The 24356-nt window shown below is 41.9% G+C and overlaps 1 protein-coding gene across 4 annotated transcripts; it reads left to right on the top strand.

The window, feature by feature from the left end:
- The first annotated feature begins 632 nt into the window (after positions 1–632).
- Positions 633–5165, top strand: LOC131334717 (uncharacterized). 4 transcript variants are annotated; one of them, XM_058369928.1, is made up of 9 exons: positions 633–795; positions 901–981; positions 2398–2487; positions 2697–2863; positions 3870–3939; positions 4234–4313; positions 4440–4502; positions 4678–4754; positions 4874–5165. In XM_058369928.1, the coding sequence occupies exons 1-9, from the start codon at positions 718–720 to the stop codon at positions 4972–4974; spliced, it is 807 nt and encodes a 268-aa protein (XP_058225911.1). In that variant the 5' UTR covers positions 633–717; the 3' UTR covers positions 4975–5165. The 4 variants fall into 4 exon arrangements, with proteins under 4 accessions (XP_058225911.1, XP_058225900.1, XP_058225904.1 ...); XM_058369917.1 differs by having other exon boundaries at positions 635–795; positions 4678–4784; XM_058369921.1 differs by having other exon boundaries at positions 635–795; positions 4210–4313.
- The last annotated feature ends 19191 nt before the right edge of the window (positions 5166–24356 follow it).

The following is a 24356-nucleotide window of genomic DNA, read 5'->3' as shown; positions in this document are numbered from 1 at the left end:
CTAAAAAAAGTTAAATTGCCGAAAATGTATATTAATTGGTGTAAGGTAAAATAAACAGTGTTAGTGTACTTGTGAAAGAAAAATTTGATAGCTAAAATAAAAATATGCACTATACATGAGGTAGTTTATCTATTTTGTTTACATGCTTTTAGAAGAAGTTCACTAAAATCGAATGGGTATTGAAAAAGCTTGCCTTTAATTTTCATTAATGTTGGGATTTGTATGTTTGTCATTCCAGCGAATCTCTGGCCAATTATTTTGCAAGGGTAAAATGGTAATAGATAGTTTCAATCTAATCGTATCTCATGCAAAACAAACACGTAAATAACAATCTTATCTTCTAATCCTATGCATAACAAATACACACATAGGATTGAGCTTCTCATTATTAATCCATTCTCATTTCAAATTTCACCTCCTTACGAATTTCACTAATCTATCACAGATATCAAATGAGGCCTAAGTGTCCTTTACAATTGCATTTGTCATTTACCTTGGGGGCAATATGGGTGATTTACTTCCCTTTTTTTTCATGAATTAATAGTAAAAGTCAAAAAATAGACTGTAGCCCCCCTCACACGCGTCGTAGACCCGTTGGGTAGAAAGTCCAAGGTTTGCTTTAATTTCTGCTGGCGGGTAATCAGAATAATCAGCGTTGCAAATTCCGCCAAATAGATACTCGTATATATAGATTTATCGAGAGTGAGGGAGAGAGAGATGGGGCATCTGTATGCGTTGGACTTCGATGGAGTTCTCTGCGATAGCTGCGGAGAGAGCTCTCTGTCTGCTGTCAAGGTGCCCAAAACACTTCTCCCTCTATCTATACTTACATACGTCCAACATGAGTAATTTTGATAACTTGTAAATGCGTGAAAAACTCGAAATCGATGCTTCTTATAGGCTGCTAAGGTGAGGTGGCCTAGTCTATTTGATGGCGTGGATTCAGCAATGGAGGATTGGATTGTTGACCAGATGTACAAAGTAAGTTTGTTGCCCATTCCTTTAGTCATTGTACGCTTCATTTGTTTGGGTATGGACGTGCTAGGCGATTGGTATGGGCAACTGAATTTAGTGCTTATTAGGTTTGTGCCCATTCATGTGGTAGTTTTTTTGTTTTTTTTCTTCAATTTAGGAAACTAGGGCAAAAGATGGAGTAGGGAATGATATTGTGAGGCCCCGTGTTTGGTTGCCAATAAATTGATTCGAAAGTTAGGAATCTTGGGATTGGCCCCAGAGAGAGAGAGATCGATCTTGGCACTCAAGATTGTAAAATGGTTACAGCGTTTATTGTTCCATCATAATTAATGTTCGTTGAACCTAAAGCGTTGTGGAATGAATATTCTTCGCAAATTTGCCCATCTTGACGAGTCAATTATGAGTCATGTGGCAAGGGCAGGTCCACATATGATCTGAGGTTGACGGTTGTTTTGATTTGAGTCAGTCCAGACAAAAGACCAAAATAATTTGCTCAAAGGTTTACCATATGATCTGAGGTTGACGGTTGTTTTGATTTGAGTCAGTCCAGACAAAAGACCAAAATAATTTGCTCAAAGGTTTACCAATGGAAAGCTTATGTTTTGTGAAGTGGAAGTGAAGAGGGTTGAAATTTCTTAATTGAACGGATAATATAGTGAGGGTATTCCTCGTAGATAGAAGTTAAATAAGGTTTGGAAATCAATGGTGATATATAAATAGACAAGGCCTTTAGGCATTTACATAACTTAGTGTTCGGTTAAGGAGTGTTTCGCACTGTTTTTTCAAATGCCCTTCTCATTCACTTCATTGTGGAGGCAATTTTTATTGGAACTGTATGCAGCTGCATATTTGCAACTAATCTGCAGAGGATCTCATGTCTTCATCGTGTAACGAAATCTAGATGAACTTCCAAATACCCTGAACCTTGCCTGTCAAACCCCTTAATTTTTCAAGTCCACAGAGTGGTTTTCTATTAAAGCATGCCTATGTTTTCTTCTTCATTCACTAATCATTTCACTTAGTTTGCATAGTTCTTTTAGTCTTTCCAAGCTTGATGTCCATTTTGTATCATTTTTACAGCTGCTTATCTCGACCATATAAACACTGCCATCTGCAAAACTGACCTTTTTCTCATTTCCTTTTAGCTGAGATAGATGGTGAGATTCAGCATAAAAATCTCTGTCATGACATTCATTAAGTACTGAAGAAATAGATTTGCATCACTTGAATCTCTAGCTTGCGAACAAATTTCCTTGAATATGCAAAGTTGTTTCTTACACTTTATTCAGAATGTTCTTTACATACCATGCAATGCTATTTAACAACTTCATGGGTGAGAGAAGAGCGATATATGATAGCAATGGACTTATTTTTGGGCTCTGTTTTTTTCTAAACAAATTATCTTCTCAAATACTGGTGCAGGTGAGACCTGTGGTAGAAACTGGATATGAAAATCTGTTGCTTGTAAGGTTGCTGGTGGAGATGAGAGTCCCTTCTATTCGCAAGTCATCGGTGTGTATACGTCACAGACTCACAGTAACTTGTAATGCGTTAGTTGAAATGAATTGAAGGGGGATTTAAGCCCTTTTAGCTTTTTCCGTTATAGTTATCTTCTGCCTAAAGAAAAGAAAAAAAAAAACAGAAGATATCATTTGAACCACTAAACGGTATCTTTCTTAAAAAAATTCTCTGAAGCTGTTGACTGGTTGAAAATGTGCAAGGCTGCAGAAGGACTCACTGTTGAGGGCATATTGAAGAACTGGTCGAAGATCAAACCTGTGATTATGGAAGCATGGGATGAGAGTAAAGATGCTTTAATTGATCTTTTTGGAAAGGTGAGGGATGAATGGATGGAGAATGACTTGGCAACTTGGATTGGTGCAAATAGGTAACTTACCTTACCAGGTGTTTTGAGATGATTTCAAAATTTTCCAAATTCTTAAAAAAAAAGGATATGTGTGCATGCAATGAACTAATGAATGAGTCTGCTTGATCTCCAAATTTCCAACCAAGGCTTACTAGTAGTAGCAACTAGCAAGCCTTGGTTCGAAGACTCTGCTCCGAAGTCCTAAGTACCATATCAAGATTGCTTGCTTGACTGTTTGGTGCCCTGCTAAGCACATGCTAAAGATAAAGCATGAGGAGTAAACAAATTGAGAACCTTGGAGTAAACAAATTGAGAACCTTGAAGAGATTCTTCAGGAGAGAATTTGTCAGGCCAAGTTTTCTGAGGAATTATGTTTAACTCAAAGTTAAGTAACATCACAAATAATAACTAAATTAATATGACAGAAGATAGATTTTAACATCAATATATTCCATTACGGTTAGAATTTTAATCAATTAGGTGAGGTAGACTTGGACTATTTAGTAACTCTTTTTGGCAAAGATACCACAACACAACGATTGAACCAATCTTTTTGTCTAATTTAATTTTCATGTCACTGTATCTGGTTTATATGTATATTGGTATGTTACATTCTAGAGAAGAGAGCAAAGACTTAAGAAAGTAGTATATTTTGGAAGTTCTCATGATGGGAGTGATGTCATGTTGCTATCAAATCCATCTCATTGTTGAGTAAGCGCATTTTTGTAATCTGTAACTATATACGTGTTGGTGACTAATCTGTCACCACTAAATTTGAGCTCATGAAGCCCGAGTACTAAATTTGCATCACATAGCAAGTTGCACGAACCATTTCGTATGTGTTTAGCATTCAAACTTTAGCAAGGGTAGGCTTGACCAATAGCTGTAGCCTTTAGCTGTCTAGCTATTCAGTAATTGATTTGTTGTTGCTACCAACCAGCTTTCAACTTTCTCTTAGGTACATGGTATGTACAAACTCATATGTACCCATAGCTTTATTGTATATTAATGAATGTTTCCACTGCAGATTTTATCCTGGTGTTCCTGAAGCTCTCAAATTTGCGAGCTCAAGGATATATATTGTTACCACAAAGCAGGTTTTAATATGTCGTACTCTCTTTTATATGGTGTACGTGAACGATAATATTATGAATGTTTTAGCTACAACATTTTACATTGAGACTTGATAGGAAAAATCCAAATGTTCTTTCTGAAGTTCTTCAAAGTTAGACCTTGTTTTCTTACTGTGTCTCCCGAATAAAAGGGATTAAGGCTCGTTTCAGTTGAGTGTGCCTGTCTATATATATTGGATAAGGATTCTCGCAATTTTCCGTAGAAACAAAATGATAGAATTTTTTTTCCCTCAGTGGCCTTGCTCCTTTCTACTGCAGAGCCGCTTTGCTGATGCATTACTAAGAGAGCTTGCTGGAGTGATTATACCACCTGAAAGAATCTTTGGTCTGGGATCTGGGTGAGTAGATTCTTACTATACTCTGTTTACAAGTGGAAATAACTTCTGTTAGTTTATTTGGAGCTCTGAGTGTGCTTTCTTCACCATAACAAAAGGTTTTCCTTGCTTACTGATAATTTCCACCAGCCCCAAAGTAGAAGTGCTGAAACAGCTTCAAAAGAAACCAGAACACCAGGACGTGACACTACAGTAAGATTCTTGGTTGCTTATTTGCTGGTTTAAACATGTTTTTTCTTTTCCAGGTTTCCTAGTAAATAAATAGAAAACATCGGCAATAGATAAAAATCATGATATTGTTTCATGGTTTGAATTGGACTCGGTGGGAACAAATTGTTAACAACATGCCCCTACCACTTTTGACCAGCTTTGTGGAAGATCGGCTTGTGACCCTGAAGAATGTCATTAAAGAGCCTGAATTAGATGGGTGGAGTTTATATCTAGGTGATCTCTTTATCATTGATTCTCTCATAAGTCTGTATCAGATCACCTCCCTTTCGATTTCTCCCCCATTGGAGTTAATACGCTTGGTTTAGTTTCTAAGCTGGGATTAATTGGTACAGGGGATTGGGGGTACAACACTCAGAAAGAGAGAGCGGAAGCAGCCAGCATTCCGAGAATTCACCTTCTTCAGCTTTCCGACTTTAGTAAGAAGCTGAAGTAACCATCTTGTTTACTACATTTTTCCCCAATTATTATTCTGATTTTACCTATGAGAGCATCAGATGCACACTTGTTCATACTGAACAATGGTGGACTTCGAGTTATATCTCTGAAACCTAGCCACCCAATATTTTCAATACTGTTCATTCTGTGATGATAATTATTTATATTGTAGCTTTTCAAAGTTTGTCACTTTTTTTTTTTGAAGTTCCTAAATTAGAAGATACTTTGGTTGATCGAATGTGGGTGTGGACTTGGATGCAGGTCTCGGGTGTGTGTATATCTGCTGGGCAAACATATCATACTCCAGATTTTATGATATGTGGGCCCAAGAAAAGGGATCCAAAAATTAGGACCAATTTTCTCTACTTATAATCTCGGGGTTGAAAAAAAGATCATTTGAAATTATGAGAAGTGGCTTTCCAATGAGGGTGATCAGCTATTCATGTCCTTCCTCCTTGAGTTGAGGTTGTAACTTCGAATAGCCCGAACACACTCCCGTACCTCTTCTAGAGAATACCTTCTCTTCTGGTGACTACGGATAGGATTAGAGGATAACCCTTTTGATGTCTACCTTCATAAGAGTTGTCCCTTTGTTTCTCGACGCCACAAATAAGGGTATTCAGATAATAAGTATACTGTATTTGATATTAATAAGGCCCTCATATAGGTGACTACTGTATCCCATCTCCTCCTACAACTAATTAATCCGGACTAGTCAACATTTAAATTATCTTGCCTGTTCAATCCAAGATCGAAGATAATACCCCAACTTAAGCACATCGTTTATTTCATTCTATCTACTTAAGTCTATATGGTCTAATCTTATGGTTTTAGGTTGTTATTCTTTCCAAATCTCTCAATTCATCTACCTCATCATGGGCCCATATCAATAACGGAAGCCCTTCATTGCGTACAATATGTCACGCAAATTATATCTGTTAAAAAATATTTTGATCAGATATTAGTAACTATTTAGGTAAAAACTTTTTCCTTTTATCAATGTAGGGAAGGTCAAAATTGCTTTAGTTGACCAGGTCTAAACTTTGACCACCTTATCAGAAGAAGACATGCGGCACTTGCAGATGAGTGACACGCGTCAGATAGGCTCGCGCGCCTGTAGGAAATGTAGACAACTTCCAGCAACAGACAGGCTTGTGCCAAGCAGAAAAGCGGCCAGAAAGGCTCTCGCGAAAACGGTCCCGTAGACAGGGTCGTGGCATGCCCGACAGGGCCGCGGTAAGCTCGCTAGGCTCCTGCATACAGGGCCGCGGTAGGCCCGCTAGGCTCCCGCAGAAAGGGTCCCATGAAAAGGGCCGCGACAGGCTGCCAGACTCACGCGAATAGGGTAGCAGCAGGGCCACTAGGGTCCCGCGGACAGGGCCGCGGATTGACAAGGCCACAACAAGCCTGCCTGTGTCCTGTGACAGTGCCGCAGGCAAGGCCACAATAGGGCTGCAGACTAATGGGGTCGCAGACGGACAGGGTCCGCGGTAGGATGGGTCCATCAGAGGTTTTGGTCCCTGTCTATAAATACCAGTGCTGGTATTCATTTCTAGACCGAGACACACACACACACACACACACAAAGAGAAAGACGAGACAGATAGACTTCTAGGGAGAGAGAGCCATCTCCTCTAGAGAGAGCAGACAGAATTCTATAGAGAGTGAGTCATCTCCTCTAGAAAGAGGAGACAGATTTTCAGAGAAAGGGAGAGACCATTTCCCTGAGAAGATGAAACTATGTTTGACCTGATTCCCGGTACACCGGGATACGTAGGCAGCCCAAATGACTCGGGCTCAATCACGTTTTATGCCTCCTCCTCGATCCCTCCAAATCACTCATCCATTCCTTCATTCTAAACGCTAACCATTCTTAACCTCTCCAACACATTTTATTCTCATGAATATTTTGGGCTCTGTTTTGAACTCCGAGGAGATCAGTCATAATTTTTTACCTCTCCTACATAGGCGACTCTGCCGGGGAGGTGGATTGGTTGGCTGTTTAGTTTCAGAGCTATTTGCATGAAGAGCAGAAAAATAGAAAGACACCATTGCTTATAGATTTATTTTTGCGATGCCTCCGTCAAAACAAAAATCTAAGCACCGTGGTCTATAGCACCGTGGAGGCTAAAAAGAAAACAAAGAGTTCCGAAGAGTATTGAATCTGTTTGAGCTACTTCATGAAAGCAGCTATAGAGAGAACTTTCTCTTTGAAGCTGATGATTGGCTTTAACCCATTGAAAATCTCTTGCTTGTTAATGAGATTTAAAAGGAAAAGAAAATGAGATTGTCATTATTTGGGCCCACACGATGATGCACTTGCCGCATGGCACACATTTTTTTATCAGAAAATCAAGTTTTATGATTGTTGAATTTCGAAAATATTAAAAATTAAATTAAATTAAAGCAATTAAGAAATAACGAAAGTTTATGAGAGAAAAGATCTAGGGTTTCGAATCCACTCGACCCGTTGTAACAATTTATATACGATGATAAAGGTCTATTATTTGAATCAATCCATATATTGTTAGGGTTTGCGGGCCCTCACGGTATCGCAAAAAGATTTCTATGAATCACCGAATAGCACGAGGTATCGCTGCCTAGCACGAACCGTCTTACTAGTACGCTCGTCTCTATGGCACAAATAGTCTAATAGCACAGCACATCTTATGTAGCATAACCCATCTTACTCAGTTATCACAAAACATTTAACAACCGTTGTATGAACGTGCATAAAACCCATGAATTCATACACAAGATGTGATTGAAAAATTAATATCGCAAATAAATCCTTATGTCATACTACCATGATTCGAATAATAAAATACTAAATCAAAATATAAACATCATTACTCAGAGTTTGAGCTTCATCTATGCCCTAGAAACAAGTTTAGCCAGACATCGGAAGAGAAATCATCGTGCTATTCTTGTTCTGTCCGTGACGTCTAACTCTGTTTATTTCCGAAGTCTCTGAATGCCTACGCAACTCTCTCCTTTCTTTGTAATGCCCCCCAATCCCAGCCACTCCTTTTTATATCTTGCTATCGCCTTATTTTTCTCCTTTTCTAGTCAAAGTTGTGGGCCATGCAACCACTGCCAAGAATATTAGGCTTAGGCCTTCTAATTCTTTTTCTTTTCTTAGTCCAAGTCTAGCCAAAATAAGAATAAGAAACACTAGTCCTTAGGCCCACCAAGACATGTACGCAAATTGTGTTCCTCTGTAACCAATTCTTGCACAGTACGAGCAACGATATTAAAGCCCATTTAAATGTTCAAACCTCCGGATGCTTAAAACACAAAAATCAAGCGTTAAGTTCTGAGTAAAAATATAAATGGACTTAGCAAGTGTAAATTAGTGGGCGCTTATGTGAATATTTACGCGCCTATCACACCCCCCAACTTACATTTTGCTAGTCCCGAGCAAAGAAAATAAAATGCAACTAAAGAAAATAATTTAAAATCGATAGTTCTTTTAAACCCCAGGCGGTCCTGGTAGTACGAGTGAAGTCTCGTGAGAATTTTCTGTAGTGACCACCCACAAAATACTGTGAGTCCTTTTCATATGAAACTCGAAAAACCTGCAAGACATCTCAATGATATCTCAAGCAAAGAATATGAAGTCATCGCAAAGAGATAACGGCATAAGTAGTTCTAGATACTATCACGTCATAAAATTGAGTCATGGCACCTAAACTTAGCGTCTGTGAACAAGGGCGTCGGTCACTTGTGAAAAATAACTACAAGTTTTCTCCGGACAGAGTCTTCACTTCAAAACTCACCGTATCATGTACTCAACAAATGAAATCACTCGAAACAAGGTGCATATTAGATATTCTCAATATGTGCAGGCATAAGTTATGTAAATGAAAGCAAAGTATCTTGCACAAGTTGACACGAAACGAAAGCTCTCTATAAAGTGGACACAAGATCTCATGAACGGAATGCCAAGTATTGGAAACTCTCTCTATCCACCAATCCACAATCCATTGCCCCTAGGATCAAATAGGACTTCAATTCTAGTTATAACGTAAGGTAAGAGAAAATGTTTCAAGGCTAGGTAAAAATTCAAGTGTCCGAGAATAGCTTACAACAATTCACATAGGGCAAATATAATAATGTTGCCCTCTTTCTTCTTCTTCTTCTTCTTCTTTTCTTTTCTTTCTTTTCAACTTCGCCACATCTCTCTTTCCTACCTTTCTTTCCACATAAAGAACAAGTATTTCTCTTTTCCTCAATAATTTGGTATCTTCCCCTTTTACTCTTTTTTATTATTATTTTGATGTTTTTTATTTTTTTCATGGGAAAAATCACCAATCAATAAAGCTCAATTCTCACTACATTCATCCCCTTCTTTTCTCAATAATTCTGCCTCACATGATTAACTAGCCATTCTAAAGTCACAATATAGATGGTTGTAGGGGGATGAAAACAATTGATGCTCTGGATCGCCTTGGATTGCAACAGCTTATTCGTGCCTTTTCACCGGAACCCTCGTTGGAATCCTAATCTGCAAAATAGACAAGGGGTGAGAGCACCTCTGCCTCTCGTGGCAAAGGCCCTCCGATAGCAAAGTTAGTATCACGTACTAGTCAATAAACCCTAATTATCAGTTGGAGAATATGAGAATGCAATGTATATCGTACCTTTTGCCTCTAGGTTTACCTCATATTTATAGATTTGCGTATGCTTGTTGCCCAAGCATCCCTGTTGCCATAGGATTCCCATCTCATATAGGAAACCCAGGATATCAAGGATTCTCGTTTCCCTTATCAGTTTATTAGAAAAGAGTCCTTTTAGGATTCTTTTCCATTACTGGCCGAACATCCCATTCTCATTGGCTATCTTTTCCAGATCTTATATTCTCGGGATCTTATCCCTTACGGGACATGAATACTCTGGAATCTTCCAGAGTATTCCCTTTGCTCCTACTCTTGATTGAAGCTCTTTCCTTGTTCGGCTTTCTCGTAGCCGAACAGACTGCCTGGACCAGCTACCAATTGTAACTTGGTCCTTTTTTAACTATTTGGACCAATGTAACAGTATGTCTTTATCTGCCGAACAGTTAGTTTACACCAATGACTTCTCATGCCATTCGTCCATAATGCCGATCACCGCTCATGGTGGTTTATTTTATCGTGTTTAACCCGTGATCTCTCATATCACGTGCTTGGTTATTACTTTATCTGTTCGGGAATACCTCCCTACAATTGCTCCCCAGCTTTGCTTGTTGTCACTTGTTCGAGGACTACAAGTAAAGCTAAATTCAGACTTCGAGTCGAGCTCCTAGAGTTCCATGTAGATATAAAACCCAAACCCATTGATGTTTTTGGCGGTTTAATCATCATTTCCTCGAAGTAGTGTTTCCACATGGCATATTTCGTACGCCTTGTATTTAATTCTGATTGACGTTTTGGCTAAAAATGGCGTCAAAATGGCATCCTTCGAAGCCTTTTTTCCGTTACTTTTCTTGTAACGGCGTGAGAGGAGATGTTTCGTCTCCGTTCCTTCCACTTTAAACCCCTAGAAAGGATACTTTTGGATTTTTCACCAAAACTTGAACCGTCTCTTTCTCTCTCTAAAACCAGGTGAACATATCCCGCCTCACATCTGCCATCGCCGTCGTCTGCAAATTCGATTGCGTCCCAGGGAATCTTCACAGTATCTTTGTAAAATCTTCGTTCTTACTTCATTTTTGGTCCATTCTGAGATCTCAGAACCGCTGGTTTCTAGGGCTAGTTCATACCCTTTTCTGATTTCATAGCTTTCTTTTGATTACCTCTATGGCGGATGATAACGATAACCTTCCTAAACCCAGTAAGTTTAGGAAACTTTGTGAAACTCCTACTGCGATGGCAGCATTTAGGGCAGAGTATAACGTCCCAAACAATGTGGGCCTCGAACTTGCCCCATTGGGAGCAGATAGGGATGGTGGCTCATGGGATAGAATGTGTATCCCTATTGTGGCCATTGTCGAGGGTGGGGTTCGATTTCCACTTCACCCACTTCTCCGCCAGATCCTAAATTGGTATCGTCTTACCCCCATGCAAGTTTCTACAAACGTATTTGGGCTTGTAATGGGAGTAATAGCTCTGAATAGAATTCTGGGGACTCAGTTAGGAATTTGGGACATTCAGTGGTGGTATAGCATAGTGCTAAACCCCGGTTACAACACATATTACTTCAAGGTCAGAAGAGCAGAAAAGCGTCTCGTGCTAAATCTGCCTGATTCTGCTCGCGACCACGAGATTGACTTCCTCTACGTTACCGGAGCATTCGAGCCAATAGGGGAAGATGGCCAGGTGGTGGGCCTTCATTGCCCCCACATATGGGGCTACCCACGTATGCTCCTGATTTTCTATTATGCTACTTGCATTTTCCTATGTTACTATATTCCTGCTCATTCTAACTTCTGTTTTGTGCTTTGATTTGCAGCGGACAATGCTAACAAGCGTCCTAGATGTGAACCAAGCTACGTCCGAACAGCAAAGATTAACAGGGTTCTGAAGTATACAGGTGAGCCCGGTACCCCAACAGCTGGTCGGGGTCGTAACGCGGATGTTTTATTAGGATACGATCCCGCGTATAGAGGGGTTATCGACAGAAGACTCGCCAATCCGAGCAGTAGTGCTGCCTCAACCTCAACTGCTCCTCAGCCGAAAAGTCTAAGGGCTAACGCCGGAGTGACAATCGCCGGGCAGTTGGGTGAGGTTCCTATTTCAGAAGGTGTTCCGTTACCTCGGCTGAGAGTTCGAAGACCCTCTCTAAGACAGGCTGCCTCTCAACCACAGCCCGAACAGCCAGTTCCCAGCCGTGAAACCAGCCAATCATCTTCCTCCGGCTATTCTCCATCTCCACCAGATTCAGGTACTATGACTCATCAACCCCTGAACCTTAGTTCCCTTCTTACCGTCACCTCACGAGGACGTGGTGCCACTAGAAGGGTGCCATCAACTGGCCATGCCCCTCCACCGTCTCGTCGAACTAGAGGGGTTTCAACACGATCATCTTCGTCTCCTCGGGAACGTGATAGTTCCCTTGAAGCTATTAACACTCATCGGGACAAACGCCCGAGGAACCAAGAAGCCGGGGACTCTAGTGCCCAAGCTGCAATATCACCTCTGGAAAATCCCTCTCCGAGCATCCCGGTAGCTCAAGAAACCTGGGCCCCTTTACTTATGAGGGGCGAGCGTCCTGTTAACGTCGGAGATAGTGCTAGCTCTTCGGAGACTGCACTAGCCCTTGCTCAGGGTTTATTATTACCGGTTGACATGCAGAAAGAGTCCTCCTCTCCCTCTAATCGGCTTGTGTCCACTGGACTCGTCAGTGGAATCAAGGTAACGTGTTTTTGGTGTTTTTCTTCATAACTTTATATGTCATCCTGTCTCATTTAATTCTAAACTTTATTCTGGTTTTTCTTTAGTTTATCCAAAAGATGGTCACTTTGGGCCAGAAATACCAAGAAGCTGAGGCCGAAAGGATCAGATTGTTGAATGACAACACTCGACTACTTCGGACAGTTTCCCGGCTAGAAAGGGAGAGAGACAAAGCCAAGTCTAACTTTGATGGAGCTAAGGGCAAACTCGAGATTACCGAAGAGAGCCTCAATCAGGCTTTGTCAGAAATTGACAGCACTAAGAAAGCTTCCTATGAAAAGGGCTATCAGAAAGGCTTTGACGCCACAACGGCCAGTTATGTTGAACAGATGCCGGCCATTCAGGACCAAATCTGGATTGCACGCTGGGAGGCATGTTTGACAAAGGCTGGAGTTGCAGATGACTCTCCTCTCTGGGTTGAAAATGACTTGCCGAGCAAACGTGTGTCAACTACTGCAGATGATCTGGAGGAGGATGTGGACCAGCAAATTGAAGACTTTGCTGAGGCTGATGAGGAGACCCCTACTGACACCCATGGTACCATTGTTGAACGTTCACCTGTCCGGGACACAACCAATGAACCTATCATCCTGGAGGAGAATCCAGATGGAGATGGTGCCGTTACCGGGATCAGTACTGTTGTTCCAGATGAAACTCCTCCAGAGGTCCAGAATGTGGACTGATAGGTAAGTTTTTGACATGAACTGTTTTAATAGTTGGAAAAGTTTGGTTGTTCCTGCGTGACCGTAAGTACTTGGCCCTGCGAGGCACCAGTACTGTTAAAACTTTAAATGATACAGGTATTCGGCCCCTTGTGGCATAACTATATAATTTGCTCGGCTCCTCTTGTTTTTGCATGTGTTCGGATGCAAACAGATTTATCTAAGTATTTCGTATTTTTGATCCTTTAATCACATGCTCATTGTGTTTTTAGCCAAGTGTTTCATACCTAGCAATCCTGTAACTCTTCGTTTCTCGTACTCAAAAGTAACTTGTAAGTGTTCACGTATTTATACAATCCTCAGTTTCACGTGCTGCAAGTATTCAAGCGTGTTTTTGTAGGCAAACCAAGTTATTTTATTAAGTTTCACGTACTTATAAACTTTCTAAGTTTCTCGTACTTAGCAAACCATACAAGTATTTCGTACTTGTACTCGCTAAGTTTTCTCGTACTTGTAAACTTTCTAAGTTTCTCGTACTTAGCAAACCATACAAGTATTTCGTACTGGTACTCGCTAAGTTTTCTCGTACATGTAAACTTTCTAAGTTTCTCGTACTTAGCAAACCATACAAGTATTTCGTACTAGTACTCGCTAAGTTTTCTCCTACTTGTACTCGCTAAGTTTTCTCGTACTTAGCAAACCATACAAGTATTTCGTATTGGTACTCGCTAAGTTTTCTCGTACTTATTGTATAGGTGCCTGTTTCCTGCTCCCCAATACGAATGAGGGAAACCAAGCCCGTAGTTCGTATTTTTAGGACAAATACCAAGAGCGCAATATTCACACTGCAAAAAGTGATTTTATTCATAATCTGTGAAACTCAAGAGGGCGTTATTCGTACCCCTTGCAACTAAAATAATAAAATCAAAAACTAGAACAAGGGAATTATATTCGTAATTCCCACACAATCACGTAGTGTAATCTAAAACAGAACTCAATGCTTCTAAACAAAGAATTTTCGCAGATTATGGACATTCCAAGGCCTCGGAATTGGATTACCATCCAGATCAGCCAATCTATAGGCCCCTATGCCTACAATCTCGGTTTCTCGATACGGGCCTTCCCAGTTGGCCCTTAGCTTGCCTTCGTTGGCCACCTTGGTGTTGCCGAGCACCTTCCGTAGTACGAGGTCCCCAACACCAAATTCTCGAGGATGAACGTGCTTATTATAGCTCTTCATCAACTGTTCCTGGTAAGAAGCCAGATGGACCAGGGCCCTTTCCCTCCTTTCCTTAGCGAGATCAAGCTCAATTTCAAGGGCCCTATCATTGCCCCCACTTTCAACCAGTGCGGTCCTATTGGTTGGAAGACCAACTTCCAAAGGTATGACAGCCTCTGTTCCATATGCCAATGAATAGGGGGTCTCTCCCGTAGACCTCCTAGGCGTTGTTCGGTGAGCCCATAGTACTAGTGGTAACTCGTCAGGCCACTTCCCTTTGGCTTTGTCCAGCCTCTTCTTGATCCCGTCAAGGATAGTTTTATTAGAGGCCTCTGCCTGCCCATTACTCTGAAGGTAAGCCGGGGTTGAATAAAAATTTCATATTCCGTACTGGACACAAAAAGCCTTGAATTTCTTTTGAAATTGGGATCCATTGTCTATAATCAATGAATAAAGGACCCCAAAGCGAGTGATGATGCTCTTCCACACGAACCTTTCTATCATAGGTTCAGTGATTTTGGCCAGTGGTTCTGCCTCAATCCACTTAGTAAAATAGTCTATTGCAACTAGTAGGAATTTTCGATTCCCAGTTGCTTTGTGTAGTGGATCCACGATGTCCATTCCCCATTGAGCAAACGGCCAAGGACTTGTCAAAGGCACCAGATCCTCGGCTGGTGTTCGAATCATTGGTGAGAATTTTTGACATTTCTCACAAATTTTCACATACACCTTTGCATCTTCCTGCATGTGTCGCCACCAGTAGCCTTGGGTAATTGCTCGGTGGGCGATGGATCTGCCTCCAGCATGACTCCCACATGTTCCCTCGTGGATTTCATGAAGGAATCTCTGCACCATCTCGGGATGTACGCATGGCAAATATGGGCCCGTGAAGGATTTTCTGTATAACTTACCCTCTGGGGACAACCAAAACCTAGCAGATTTGGTCCCTATCTTATGAGCCTCCTTTTTATCAGTGGGGAGTGTTTCATCTCGTAAAAACTCTACGATTGGGTCCATCCAGCTTGGTCCTTGGTTCACATCCAAGACCAATTCAACACTCCCCTCAGTGCTCGGCTCTGTCAAATATTCAACTGCTACCCTTCGTTTGAGTTCAGTTGGAACAGCTGCGACTAACCACGCTAAAGAATCGACATGGGCATTCTGTCCTGAACTTATCTGCACAATGTGAACCCTTTCAAAGATATCAAGTAAATCCTTGGACGCTTCCACATACACTGCCATCTTCTCAATTCGGGCTTGGTATTCCCCGAACAGTTGATTAATTACGAGCTGTGAATCACAATACACTCTGACTCATTTTGCTTTCAGAGTCTTTGCACTCCTTAATCCAGCTAAGAGTGCCTCATACTCTACCACATTATTCGATGCACTAAAACCAAGCCGAACAGATAGTTCGATCATTACTTCTTCAGGATGAAAAAGGACAACCCCAATTCCTGAACCAGTATTACATGCTGATCCATCAACGAATAACTTCCATTCCATGGGGTCCTGTTCGGCTGAGAGTTGATTCTTCATGGGTGATGTCTTAGTCGCCTGTTCCTTTCTCGTAGGAGGTAGGGGAGCTACCGTCGGAGAAAACTCTGCCACAAAATCAGCCAACACTTGGCCTTTGATTGTCGTGCATGGCTGATAATCGATATCGTACTGGCTTAACTCAACGGACCATGTCGAGATCCTTCCCGAGAAGTCTGCTTTTCGTAGCAGTGATTTCAATGGGAACTCAGTATAAACCACAACCTTGTGGCTTTGGAAGTAGTGTGGCAATTTCCTTGTGGCTGTCCTAAGTGCCAGGACAAGTTTTTCTAAGGGCAGATATCTCGTCTCTGCATCCAGTAGTGTCTTGCTAATGTAATAAATAGGGATTTGTTTGATTCCCAAATCCCTTAATAGGACTGCACTAACTGCATGCTCAGAAACAGCTAAGTACAAAACTAAAGACTCACCTGGCTGTGGAGTTGACAAGAGTGGGGGCTCGGCCAGATATTTCTTCAGGTTCTGGAAGGCTTATTCGCATTCTACTCCCCATTCGAATCCCTCCCTCTTTTTCAATAATTGAAAAAAGGGTCTGCACTTGTCACTTGACCTGCTGATAAATCTATTAAGTGCTCCAGCCATTCCAGTCAACCTCTGGGTTTCCTTAGTGGTTTTGGGACTTTGTAGCCTTTGTAGGGCTGCAATTTGATCAGGGTTAGCCTCAATCCCTCTCATGGTCACCAAGTGGCCCAGGAACTTTCCTGAACCAACTCCAAATGCACATTTCGAGGCGTTGAGTTTTAGTTTGTACTCCCTCAGGATCTCGAAAGCTTCTTTTAAATCATCTATGTAAACCTCTATAGTCTTGCCAAGCAGCTTTTTGAACATGATGGTTGCGAGTCTTTGGTACGTTGCCCCAGCATTTCTTAGCCCAAATGGCATGACGCTATAGCAGTATAACCCTCGTGGTGTAAGAAAAGAAGTCTTCTCTTGATCAGGCCCAAACATAGCAATCTGATGATATCCTCGATATGCGTCGAAGAAACTCATTCGTTCGTAACCAGCAGTTGCGTCAACCAACTGGTCTATCCTTGGAAGAGGAAAACTGTCTTTTGGACACGCCTTGTTTAGGTCTGTGAAGTCTACGCAGACACGCCACTTCCCATTCTTTTTCTTTACCACCACGGTATTGGATAACCACTTTGGGTAGTAAACTTCACGTATTGCTTTTGCCTCGAGCAAACGATCAACCTCTTCAATTACAGCATCCACATGCTGCACGGCTGCTCTCCGTTTTTTTTGAATGACCGGCTTATGCTGAGGATCAACATTTAAATGGTGACAAATCACACGTGCATCTACTCCGGGCATTTCTTCTGGCATCCATGCAAATACATCAACATATTCCTTGAGAAATCTTATCAATTCAGCCTTTTCGTCTGCTGACAATGATTCTCCGATTAAGAAATATCTTTTAGGATCAGTCTCATTGATTTGAATCTTCTCCAAGCCTTCAACCACCTTCTCTGTCGGACTTCTTCCAACATCTTCGATAGTTGGTTGATCTGATACTTCTAATGTATGAACGTGGTGGGCCTTTTTAATGATGGAAATTAGACATTGTTGGGCCACTTTCTGATTGCCTCTAATTACTTCAACCCTATTCGATCCTGGGAATTTCACCATCTGGTGGTAAGTCGAGGAGACAGCTCTCATTTTGTGCAGCCATGTCCTCCCTATAATCACGTTATAGGAAGAATGAACATCAACAATTAAGAAATCTGTCCTCAACACCACTGATCCAGCCCGAACAGGTAGTGTTACCTTTCCAAGAGGCCAGACTGCTCCCGCACTGAACCCAATCAGGGGTGTTGTAGATTGCTCTAAGTCTGTTTGGGCCAGCCCCAACTTTTTGAACACATCGTAGTACATCACCTCTGTACAACTCCCTGAGTCCACTAGAATCCTCTCAATGTCGTATTCCCCAACTCGTAGGGTTATGACCAAAGCATCGTTGTGGGGTATTTGGACTTCTCCCATATTATCTGTGAATGCTATACTTTCATTGCACACATCATTCTCTCGACCTCTCTTATTTCCCAATCGCATTACATGTTGATCGTGCTTGACTCACCTTTGTAATAGCCTAACCTCAATTCTCGTATAAGGTGTGGCCAACCCATGTATCATGTGGATTACTCCTTTAGGATTTTGCTCGTAACCTAGTTCCATGGCTTTCCCTTTCTCCTTCGGATCCTCCTGGATAAATTCCTTGAGATAGCCCCGAGAGACCAAATCGTCAAGGTGTCTTTTGTACATCTCACAATCCTCAGTCATATGGCCCCAATCTTTATGGTAGCTGCAGTCCTGATTCGTAGCACGTTTTGCGTCCTTATCTCCGCCTAGACTTGGGGGCCACTTGAAATATGGCTGATTCTTTATTTGATAAAGAATCCTATAAATTGGTTCCTTCCAAACTGCAGTGATAGAAAAGAAAGATTTGGGGTCAGGAGCTTGCTTATCCTTGTACGGCTCTTTCTTAGCCTGCCCATACTCCTTTCTCTCTCTATAAGTCTTGGGCTCTGGCTTATCCACTTTCTTAACAGGTGCCTTTGTCTATTCGGCAACAACCCTGCTGTCCTCCCGGAGTATGTCATCCTTCATTCTTGCGTGTTGTTCAATTCGCTCCATTAGTTTGGCCAATGTCGCTACCGGATGCATATTCAAAGACCGGCGCAACTCGCCCCGAATAGGCAAGCCTGTCTTGAAGGTTGCAATCGCATATTCTTCACTGCAGCTCTCTATCTTGTTGAAAGTCTCCAAGTACTTTTTAGCGTAATCTCTGATCGGCTCACTTTTCGCTTGTTTCATAGTGGAAAGACTTTCGAACGTCTTCGGGGCTCTTATGCTTGTCAAGAACCGGGCAGTGAATTCCTCGGCCAACTGCCTCCATCCCCGTATGGATCGTGGGGCCAATTTATGGAACCAAGATAGGGCCACCTTTCCGAGACTCGTAGGGAACATTTTGCACAAGATGGCATCATTCCCGTGGTGCATGAACATAGCCTGCTGATAGTGCGGTATGTGAGCCACGGGGTCTGTATTTGTCTTGTAAAGTACGAATGTACCGTGCTTCACTCTGCTCGGCAACCTAGCCTCTTGTAGCCTCCTTGCAAAGGGGGAGGCTGCAATATTACTTAGGGCCTTCCGTGCTGCTTGTCGTGCAGTCACTATCCCATCCTCGAGCTCCTTCGATTTGTGAGCCGTAGCCTTGACCCAATCAGCATCAGGCCTTTCGTACCTGTCCCGGTGATGCTTCCTTGTTTCCTCCTCTTCTGGGGTGGAACTTCGGTCTCTGCTCCTCCTTTTTCGTGAAGAAGCCCTTCGTCTTTTTGGTGTTCGGCTTTTACTTCTGCTTCTCCTCTTTCGTGGAGAAGCTTCATGTCGCCCTACGATAAGACTCATGCTCCTTCTCCCTCGTGAATGAGCCTGCTTATGGACTACCAGAGTCCGTCTGTCTTTCTGGGAATTCCTTTGAGAAAGTCCAGAATCTTCTGGGTGCTCTCATACCCGTTGTAATTCTTGTATCTCGTACTCTTATTTTTTAATCAAACGAGCGTGCTCCTCGATTTCCCTTCTCTTTTTATCGAGGACATCGTTGTCATTGTGTATACTTCTTGAATGGGTGACTGAATCCTCTCTTCGATGAGACTTACTCCTTCTCGTGGAGCCAGTGGCAGTTTTGTCTCCTTTTTCTTTGGAGTTACCTCTGTCATGTCTACCAGTTGGCTTTCTTGGAGCACCTGGTGGCGATTTATCTCTTCCCCCACCCGACTGGTCCTTTGGATTAAATGACGTAACTGGATCTTCTTCCATCAAGATTGTTTTTCAGAAAAATTGGTTCGTTTCCCACAGACGACGCCAATTGTAGGGGGATGAAAACAATTGATGCTTCAGATCGCCTTGGATTGCAACAGCTTATTCGTGCCTTTTCACCAGAACCTTGATTCATCGTCGGAATCCTAATCTGCAAAACAAACAAGGGGTGAGTGCACCTCTGCCTCTCATGGCAAAGGCCTTCCGATGGCAAAGTTAGTATCATGTACTAGTCAATAAACCCTAATTATCAGTTGGAGAATATGAGAATGCAATGTATATCATACCTTTTGCCTCTAGGTTTACCTCATATTTATAGATTTGCGTATGCTTGTTGCCCAAGCATCCCTATTGCCATAGGATTCCCATCTCGTATAGAAAACCCAAGATATCAAGGATTCTCGTTTCCCTTATCAGTTTATTAGAAAAGAGTCCTTTCAGGATCTTATTGGGTATCTTTCCCAAATCTTATATTCTCGGGATCTTATCCCTTACGGGACATGAATACTCTGGAATCTTCCAGAGTATTCTCTCTGCTCCTACTCTTGATTGGAGCTCTTTCCTTGTTCGGCTTTTTAGTAGCCGAACAGACTGCCTGGACCAGCTATCAATTGTAACTTGGTCCTTTTTTAACTATTTGGACCAATGTAATAGTATGTCTCTATCTGCCGAACAGTCAGTTTACACCAATGACTTCTCATGCCATTCGTCCATAATGCCGATCACCGCTCATGGTGGTTTATTTTATCATGTTTAACCCGTGATCTCTCATATCACGTGCTTGGTTATTACTTTATCTGTTCTGGAATACCTCCCTACAATGGTGGAGCTCAACAAGAAAATGGTTATCATGTTGGAGGCTCAAACAGGCACACAAGGGATAACTGTATGAAAAGAAAGAAAGAAACGAACCGGCTCAAGATGTCAAAGATGGCCTATAATCTTCTCCAATGGGGAATACAACCATGTAACTTTTCAAACCCAAGAAATAAGTAGGCAATTTAAAACATTCCCAACACTTGACAACAAAAATAATGAGATCAACAACGAATTTGCTTTCCCGTGACAACAAGAGTTTATGTGACACCACTCCAAGAAAATGTAAAGCTATAAACTCACATGGGCATAAGTCTCCACTAAACTAGCCATCAAGAACAATCGAGTAACAGCTCACAAGCAACCAAAACCCAAATAGACGTGAAGTGAAAATGTGCTAAAAATAAATGCCATGATAAATTCTTCGTGACAAGCTAGCAAAAAGAACTACAATGCCACCACAATATTAAAACAATGGCTATCACATCTCAAACTCAATCAATCAAGAAATCCCATGCAAAAAGAATTCCACTATTTTTTTATTTTCCAAATTTTCGTGTTTGTTTTTTTGTTGAATCTAACAATGAAAAAGAACAAAGTGATCCCTCCCGCCAACTTAAACTATTCAATATCTGCATTAAAAGTATAAAAATAAAAGGATAGGAGAGAAATGTATCACCTTGAAAAGGAGGAATATAGCAGACTAATATAGCAAGAGAAGGACCCCCCACCTTGGATCGAACAACCTGCAAAATGTTAGCCTCCAAAATAACAAAATATATACAAGGAAAACAACTAAAGAACATAAACAAAGGCAAGAAGTAAAAAAGAAGAAGTAAAAATCCATCCACTTTCTTCAAGCGAAAGACACGGGTACTACTTTTCTTCCTGGCCAAAGACTGTGGTTCCCGATTTGTTGGAAGAACAGTATGCATAGGATTCAACGATATCTTGAGAAGTGGTGTCATCGTCTAATAGGCTGTCACTCCCTCTGAGGCTGCCAGATCCCTTACCCACAACTCTGTTTGTGAAGCAATCACCACAGAGTTGGACACTAAAGTCAGTTGTTTCGGGCAGAATTCTTGTTGCTAACTATGCGCCTACCACCAAACCCAATCTATGTACATAGTCTTGACCAGGTGGCTATACCAGACCGTTGGAAACCGTTCAAGCATGGCAAACATTTAAAGTATCACAAACTCCATAGATTTAAGTCTCCTAGACTTCCAATGAAAGCACTAATCTATATAAATTGGGTCCATCAAAGTAATGGACTCCAACGTGGTTCCATCCATCACGCCATCACCAATTCCTTCCACGTAAGGTTTAAATCTTTGGTCATTGACCTTGAAAACATTACCAACACGTGGATCCTTAATCTCTACAGATCCGTGGGGGAAAACACGAATGACAACATATGGACCATCCCACCGTGACCTCAACTTGCCCGGGAAAAGTTTAAGTCTAGAATTAAAGAGCCCCACTTTTTGACCAACTTTGAAGGACTTTTTAACAATGTGTTTATCATGAAATGCCTTTGTCCTATCCTTATCAATTCGTGCACTCTCATATGCTTCACTGCGCAACTCTTCCAATTTAGCAAGCTGGAGCTTACGATTTAACTCGGCAACGGCCATATCGAAGTTAAACTTCTTAATGGCCCACATAGCTCTATGCTCCAACTCAATGGGCAAATGACACGCCTTACCAAAAACTAACCAGTAAGGAGACATGCCAATAGGAGTCTTATAAGTTGTACGGTAGGCCCATAAAACATCATCGAGCCTTAAAGACCAATCTTTTCAATCGGGCCTAACCTCTTTTCCAGTATGCGTTTAATCTCCTTATTTGACACTTCAACCCGCCCACTAGTTTGAGGATGATAAGGTGTTGCCACCTTATGAGTGACAGAATACTTTCGCATAAGGGTGGCGAAGTGTTTATTGAGAAAATGGGTCCCTTTATCACTGATAATCGCCCGCGGATAGCCAAAACAAGTAAAAATATTACTTTGAAGAAACTTGACCATAACTTTGTGGTCATTGGTCTTGGTGGCTACCTCTTCCACCAACTTGGACACGTAGTCCACTGCCACAAGAATATACGCATTCCCATGCGAACACAGAAACGAACCCATGAAGTCTATCCCCCAAATATCAAACATCTCCACAACAAGGATGGAGGACAATGGCATCATATCACAGTGCAAAATATTGCCAATTTTTTGGCACTTAAGGCATGCCTTGCAAAACACATATGCATCCTTAAACAGAGTGGACCAGTAAAAACTGCTTTGTAAGACCTTCGCTGCCTTCTTCTTCCCATTAAAATGCCTTTTGCTCTCAAGTGAATGACAGAAGTTGAGAATGCTACAGTGCTTAGTCTCAGGAATGAACCTCTTAATCACCTGGTCCGAACACAACTTAAAGAGTTCCGCATCCTCCCAAAAATAATGCCAAACCTGTGCAAAAAATCGGTCCTTGTCCTGCTTGGACCAATGAGAGGGAAGCGCGCCTATGGCTAGGTAGTTGACAATATGTGCATACCATGGGGGTCGCACTTGTGACACCTCAAAGAGTTGCTCATCGAGGAATGAGTCCTTGAGGGGCAAGGTATCACCAGAGGCATCCACTAGGATCCTCAATAAGTGGTCTGCTACAGAATTTTCAGATCCTTTCTTGTCTCAAATCTCCACATCAAATTCTTGGAGGAGCAGAATCTACCTAATCAATCTAGGTTTGGTCTCCTTCTTAGAAAGCAAATGCCTCAAAGTGGCATGATCAGTGTATACTATGACCTTCAACTCTACAAGGTAGGATCGAAACTTGTCAAGGGAAAAGACCACAATGAGTAATTCCTTCTCCATAGTGGTATAGTTCAACTGCGCATCACAGAGGGTCTTACTCACATAATAAATGGCGTAAGGGACCTTGTCAACCCGCTGGCCCAAAATAGTACCGATTGCGTAGTCGGATACATCACACATTATTTCAAAGGGTAGAAACCAGTTGGGGGACTGCATGATAGGTGCTGTGGACAACACCTCACAGAGCTTCACAAAAGCTCTCATACAAGCCTCATCAAAAATGAAAAAGGCATCCTTAGCCAAAAGATCGCATAAGGGCTTGGCGATTATAGAAAAATCCTTGATGAAACGCCTATAGAACCCCACATATCCCAAGAAAGAGCGAATTTGCTTGACTAATGAGGGGGGAGGAAGTCGAGAAATTAAGTCAACTTTTGCCTTGTCAACTTCAATCCCCCTCTTGGACACTATGTGGCCCAAAACAATCCCCTCCTGAAGGCTCTTTTCCCAACTTAGGACCAGGTTAGTCTCCTTACAGTGTTTAAGCACCTTTGCAAGATTTTGGAGACATGAATCAAAGGAGGCCCCAAAGACTGAGAAGTCATCCTTGAATACTTCTAGAAAGTTCTCCATCATATCAAAGAAGATAGCCATAATGCACCTTTGAAAGGCCGCGGGTGCATTGCCCAAGCCAAAAGGCATGCATCGATAAGCATAAGTACCATAAGGATAGGTGAAGGTAGTCTTCTCTTGATCCACTCGGTCGACAGCCACTTGGTTATATCCATAATAGCCATGCCGAAAACAATAATAGCTCTAGCCCGCCAACCTCTCTAGGATTTGATCAATAAACGGAAGTGGAAAATGATATTTCCTAGTCATGGAATTGAGCTTCCTATAATCAATACACACATGCCAGCTAGTCGTAATGCGTGTGGGCACAAGCTCATGTTTATCATTCTCAATGACAGTAATGCCTGACTTCTTGGGCACTACTTGAGTGAGATTCACCCACATGCTATCAGAGATGGGGTATAAGATACCTGCATCCAGCAATTTGACCACCTCCTTCATGTTAGGGTTCAATCTCCTTTGCATCTCTCTTGACGGTTTTGGATTTTCCTCACAATG

This window comes from Rhododendron vialii, chromosome 1a (assembly GCF_030253575.1).
Source record: "Rhododendron vialii isolate Sample 1 chromosome 1a, ASM3025357v1".
NCBI classification, from domain to species: domain Eukaryota; kingdom Viridiplantae; phylum Streptophyta; class Magnoliopsida; order Ericales; family Ericaceae; genus Rhododendron; species Rhododendron vialii.
The sequence above is the reverse complement of the archived record's forward strand: the minus strand, read 5'-3'. Positions and strand labels throughout refer to the sequence as shown.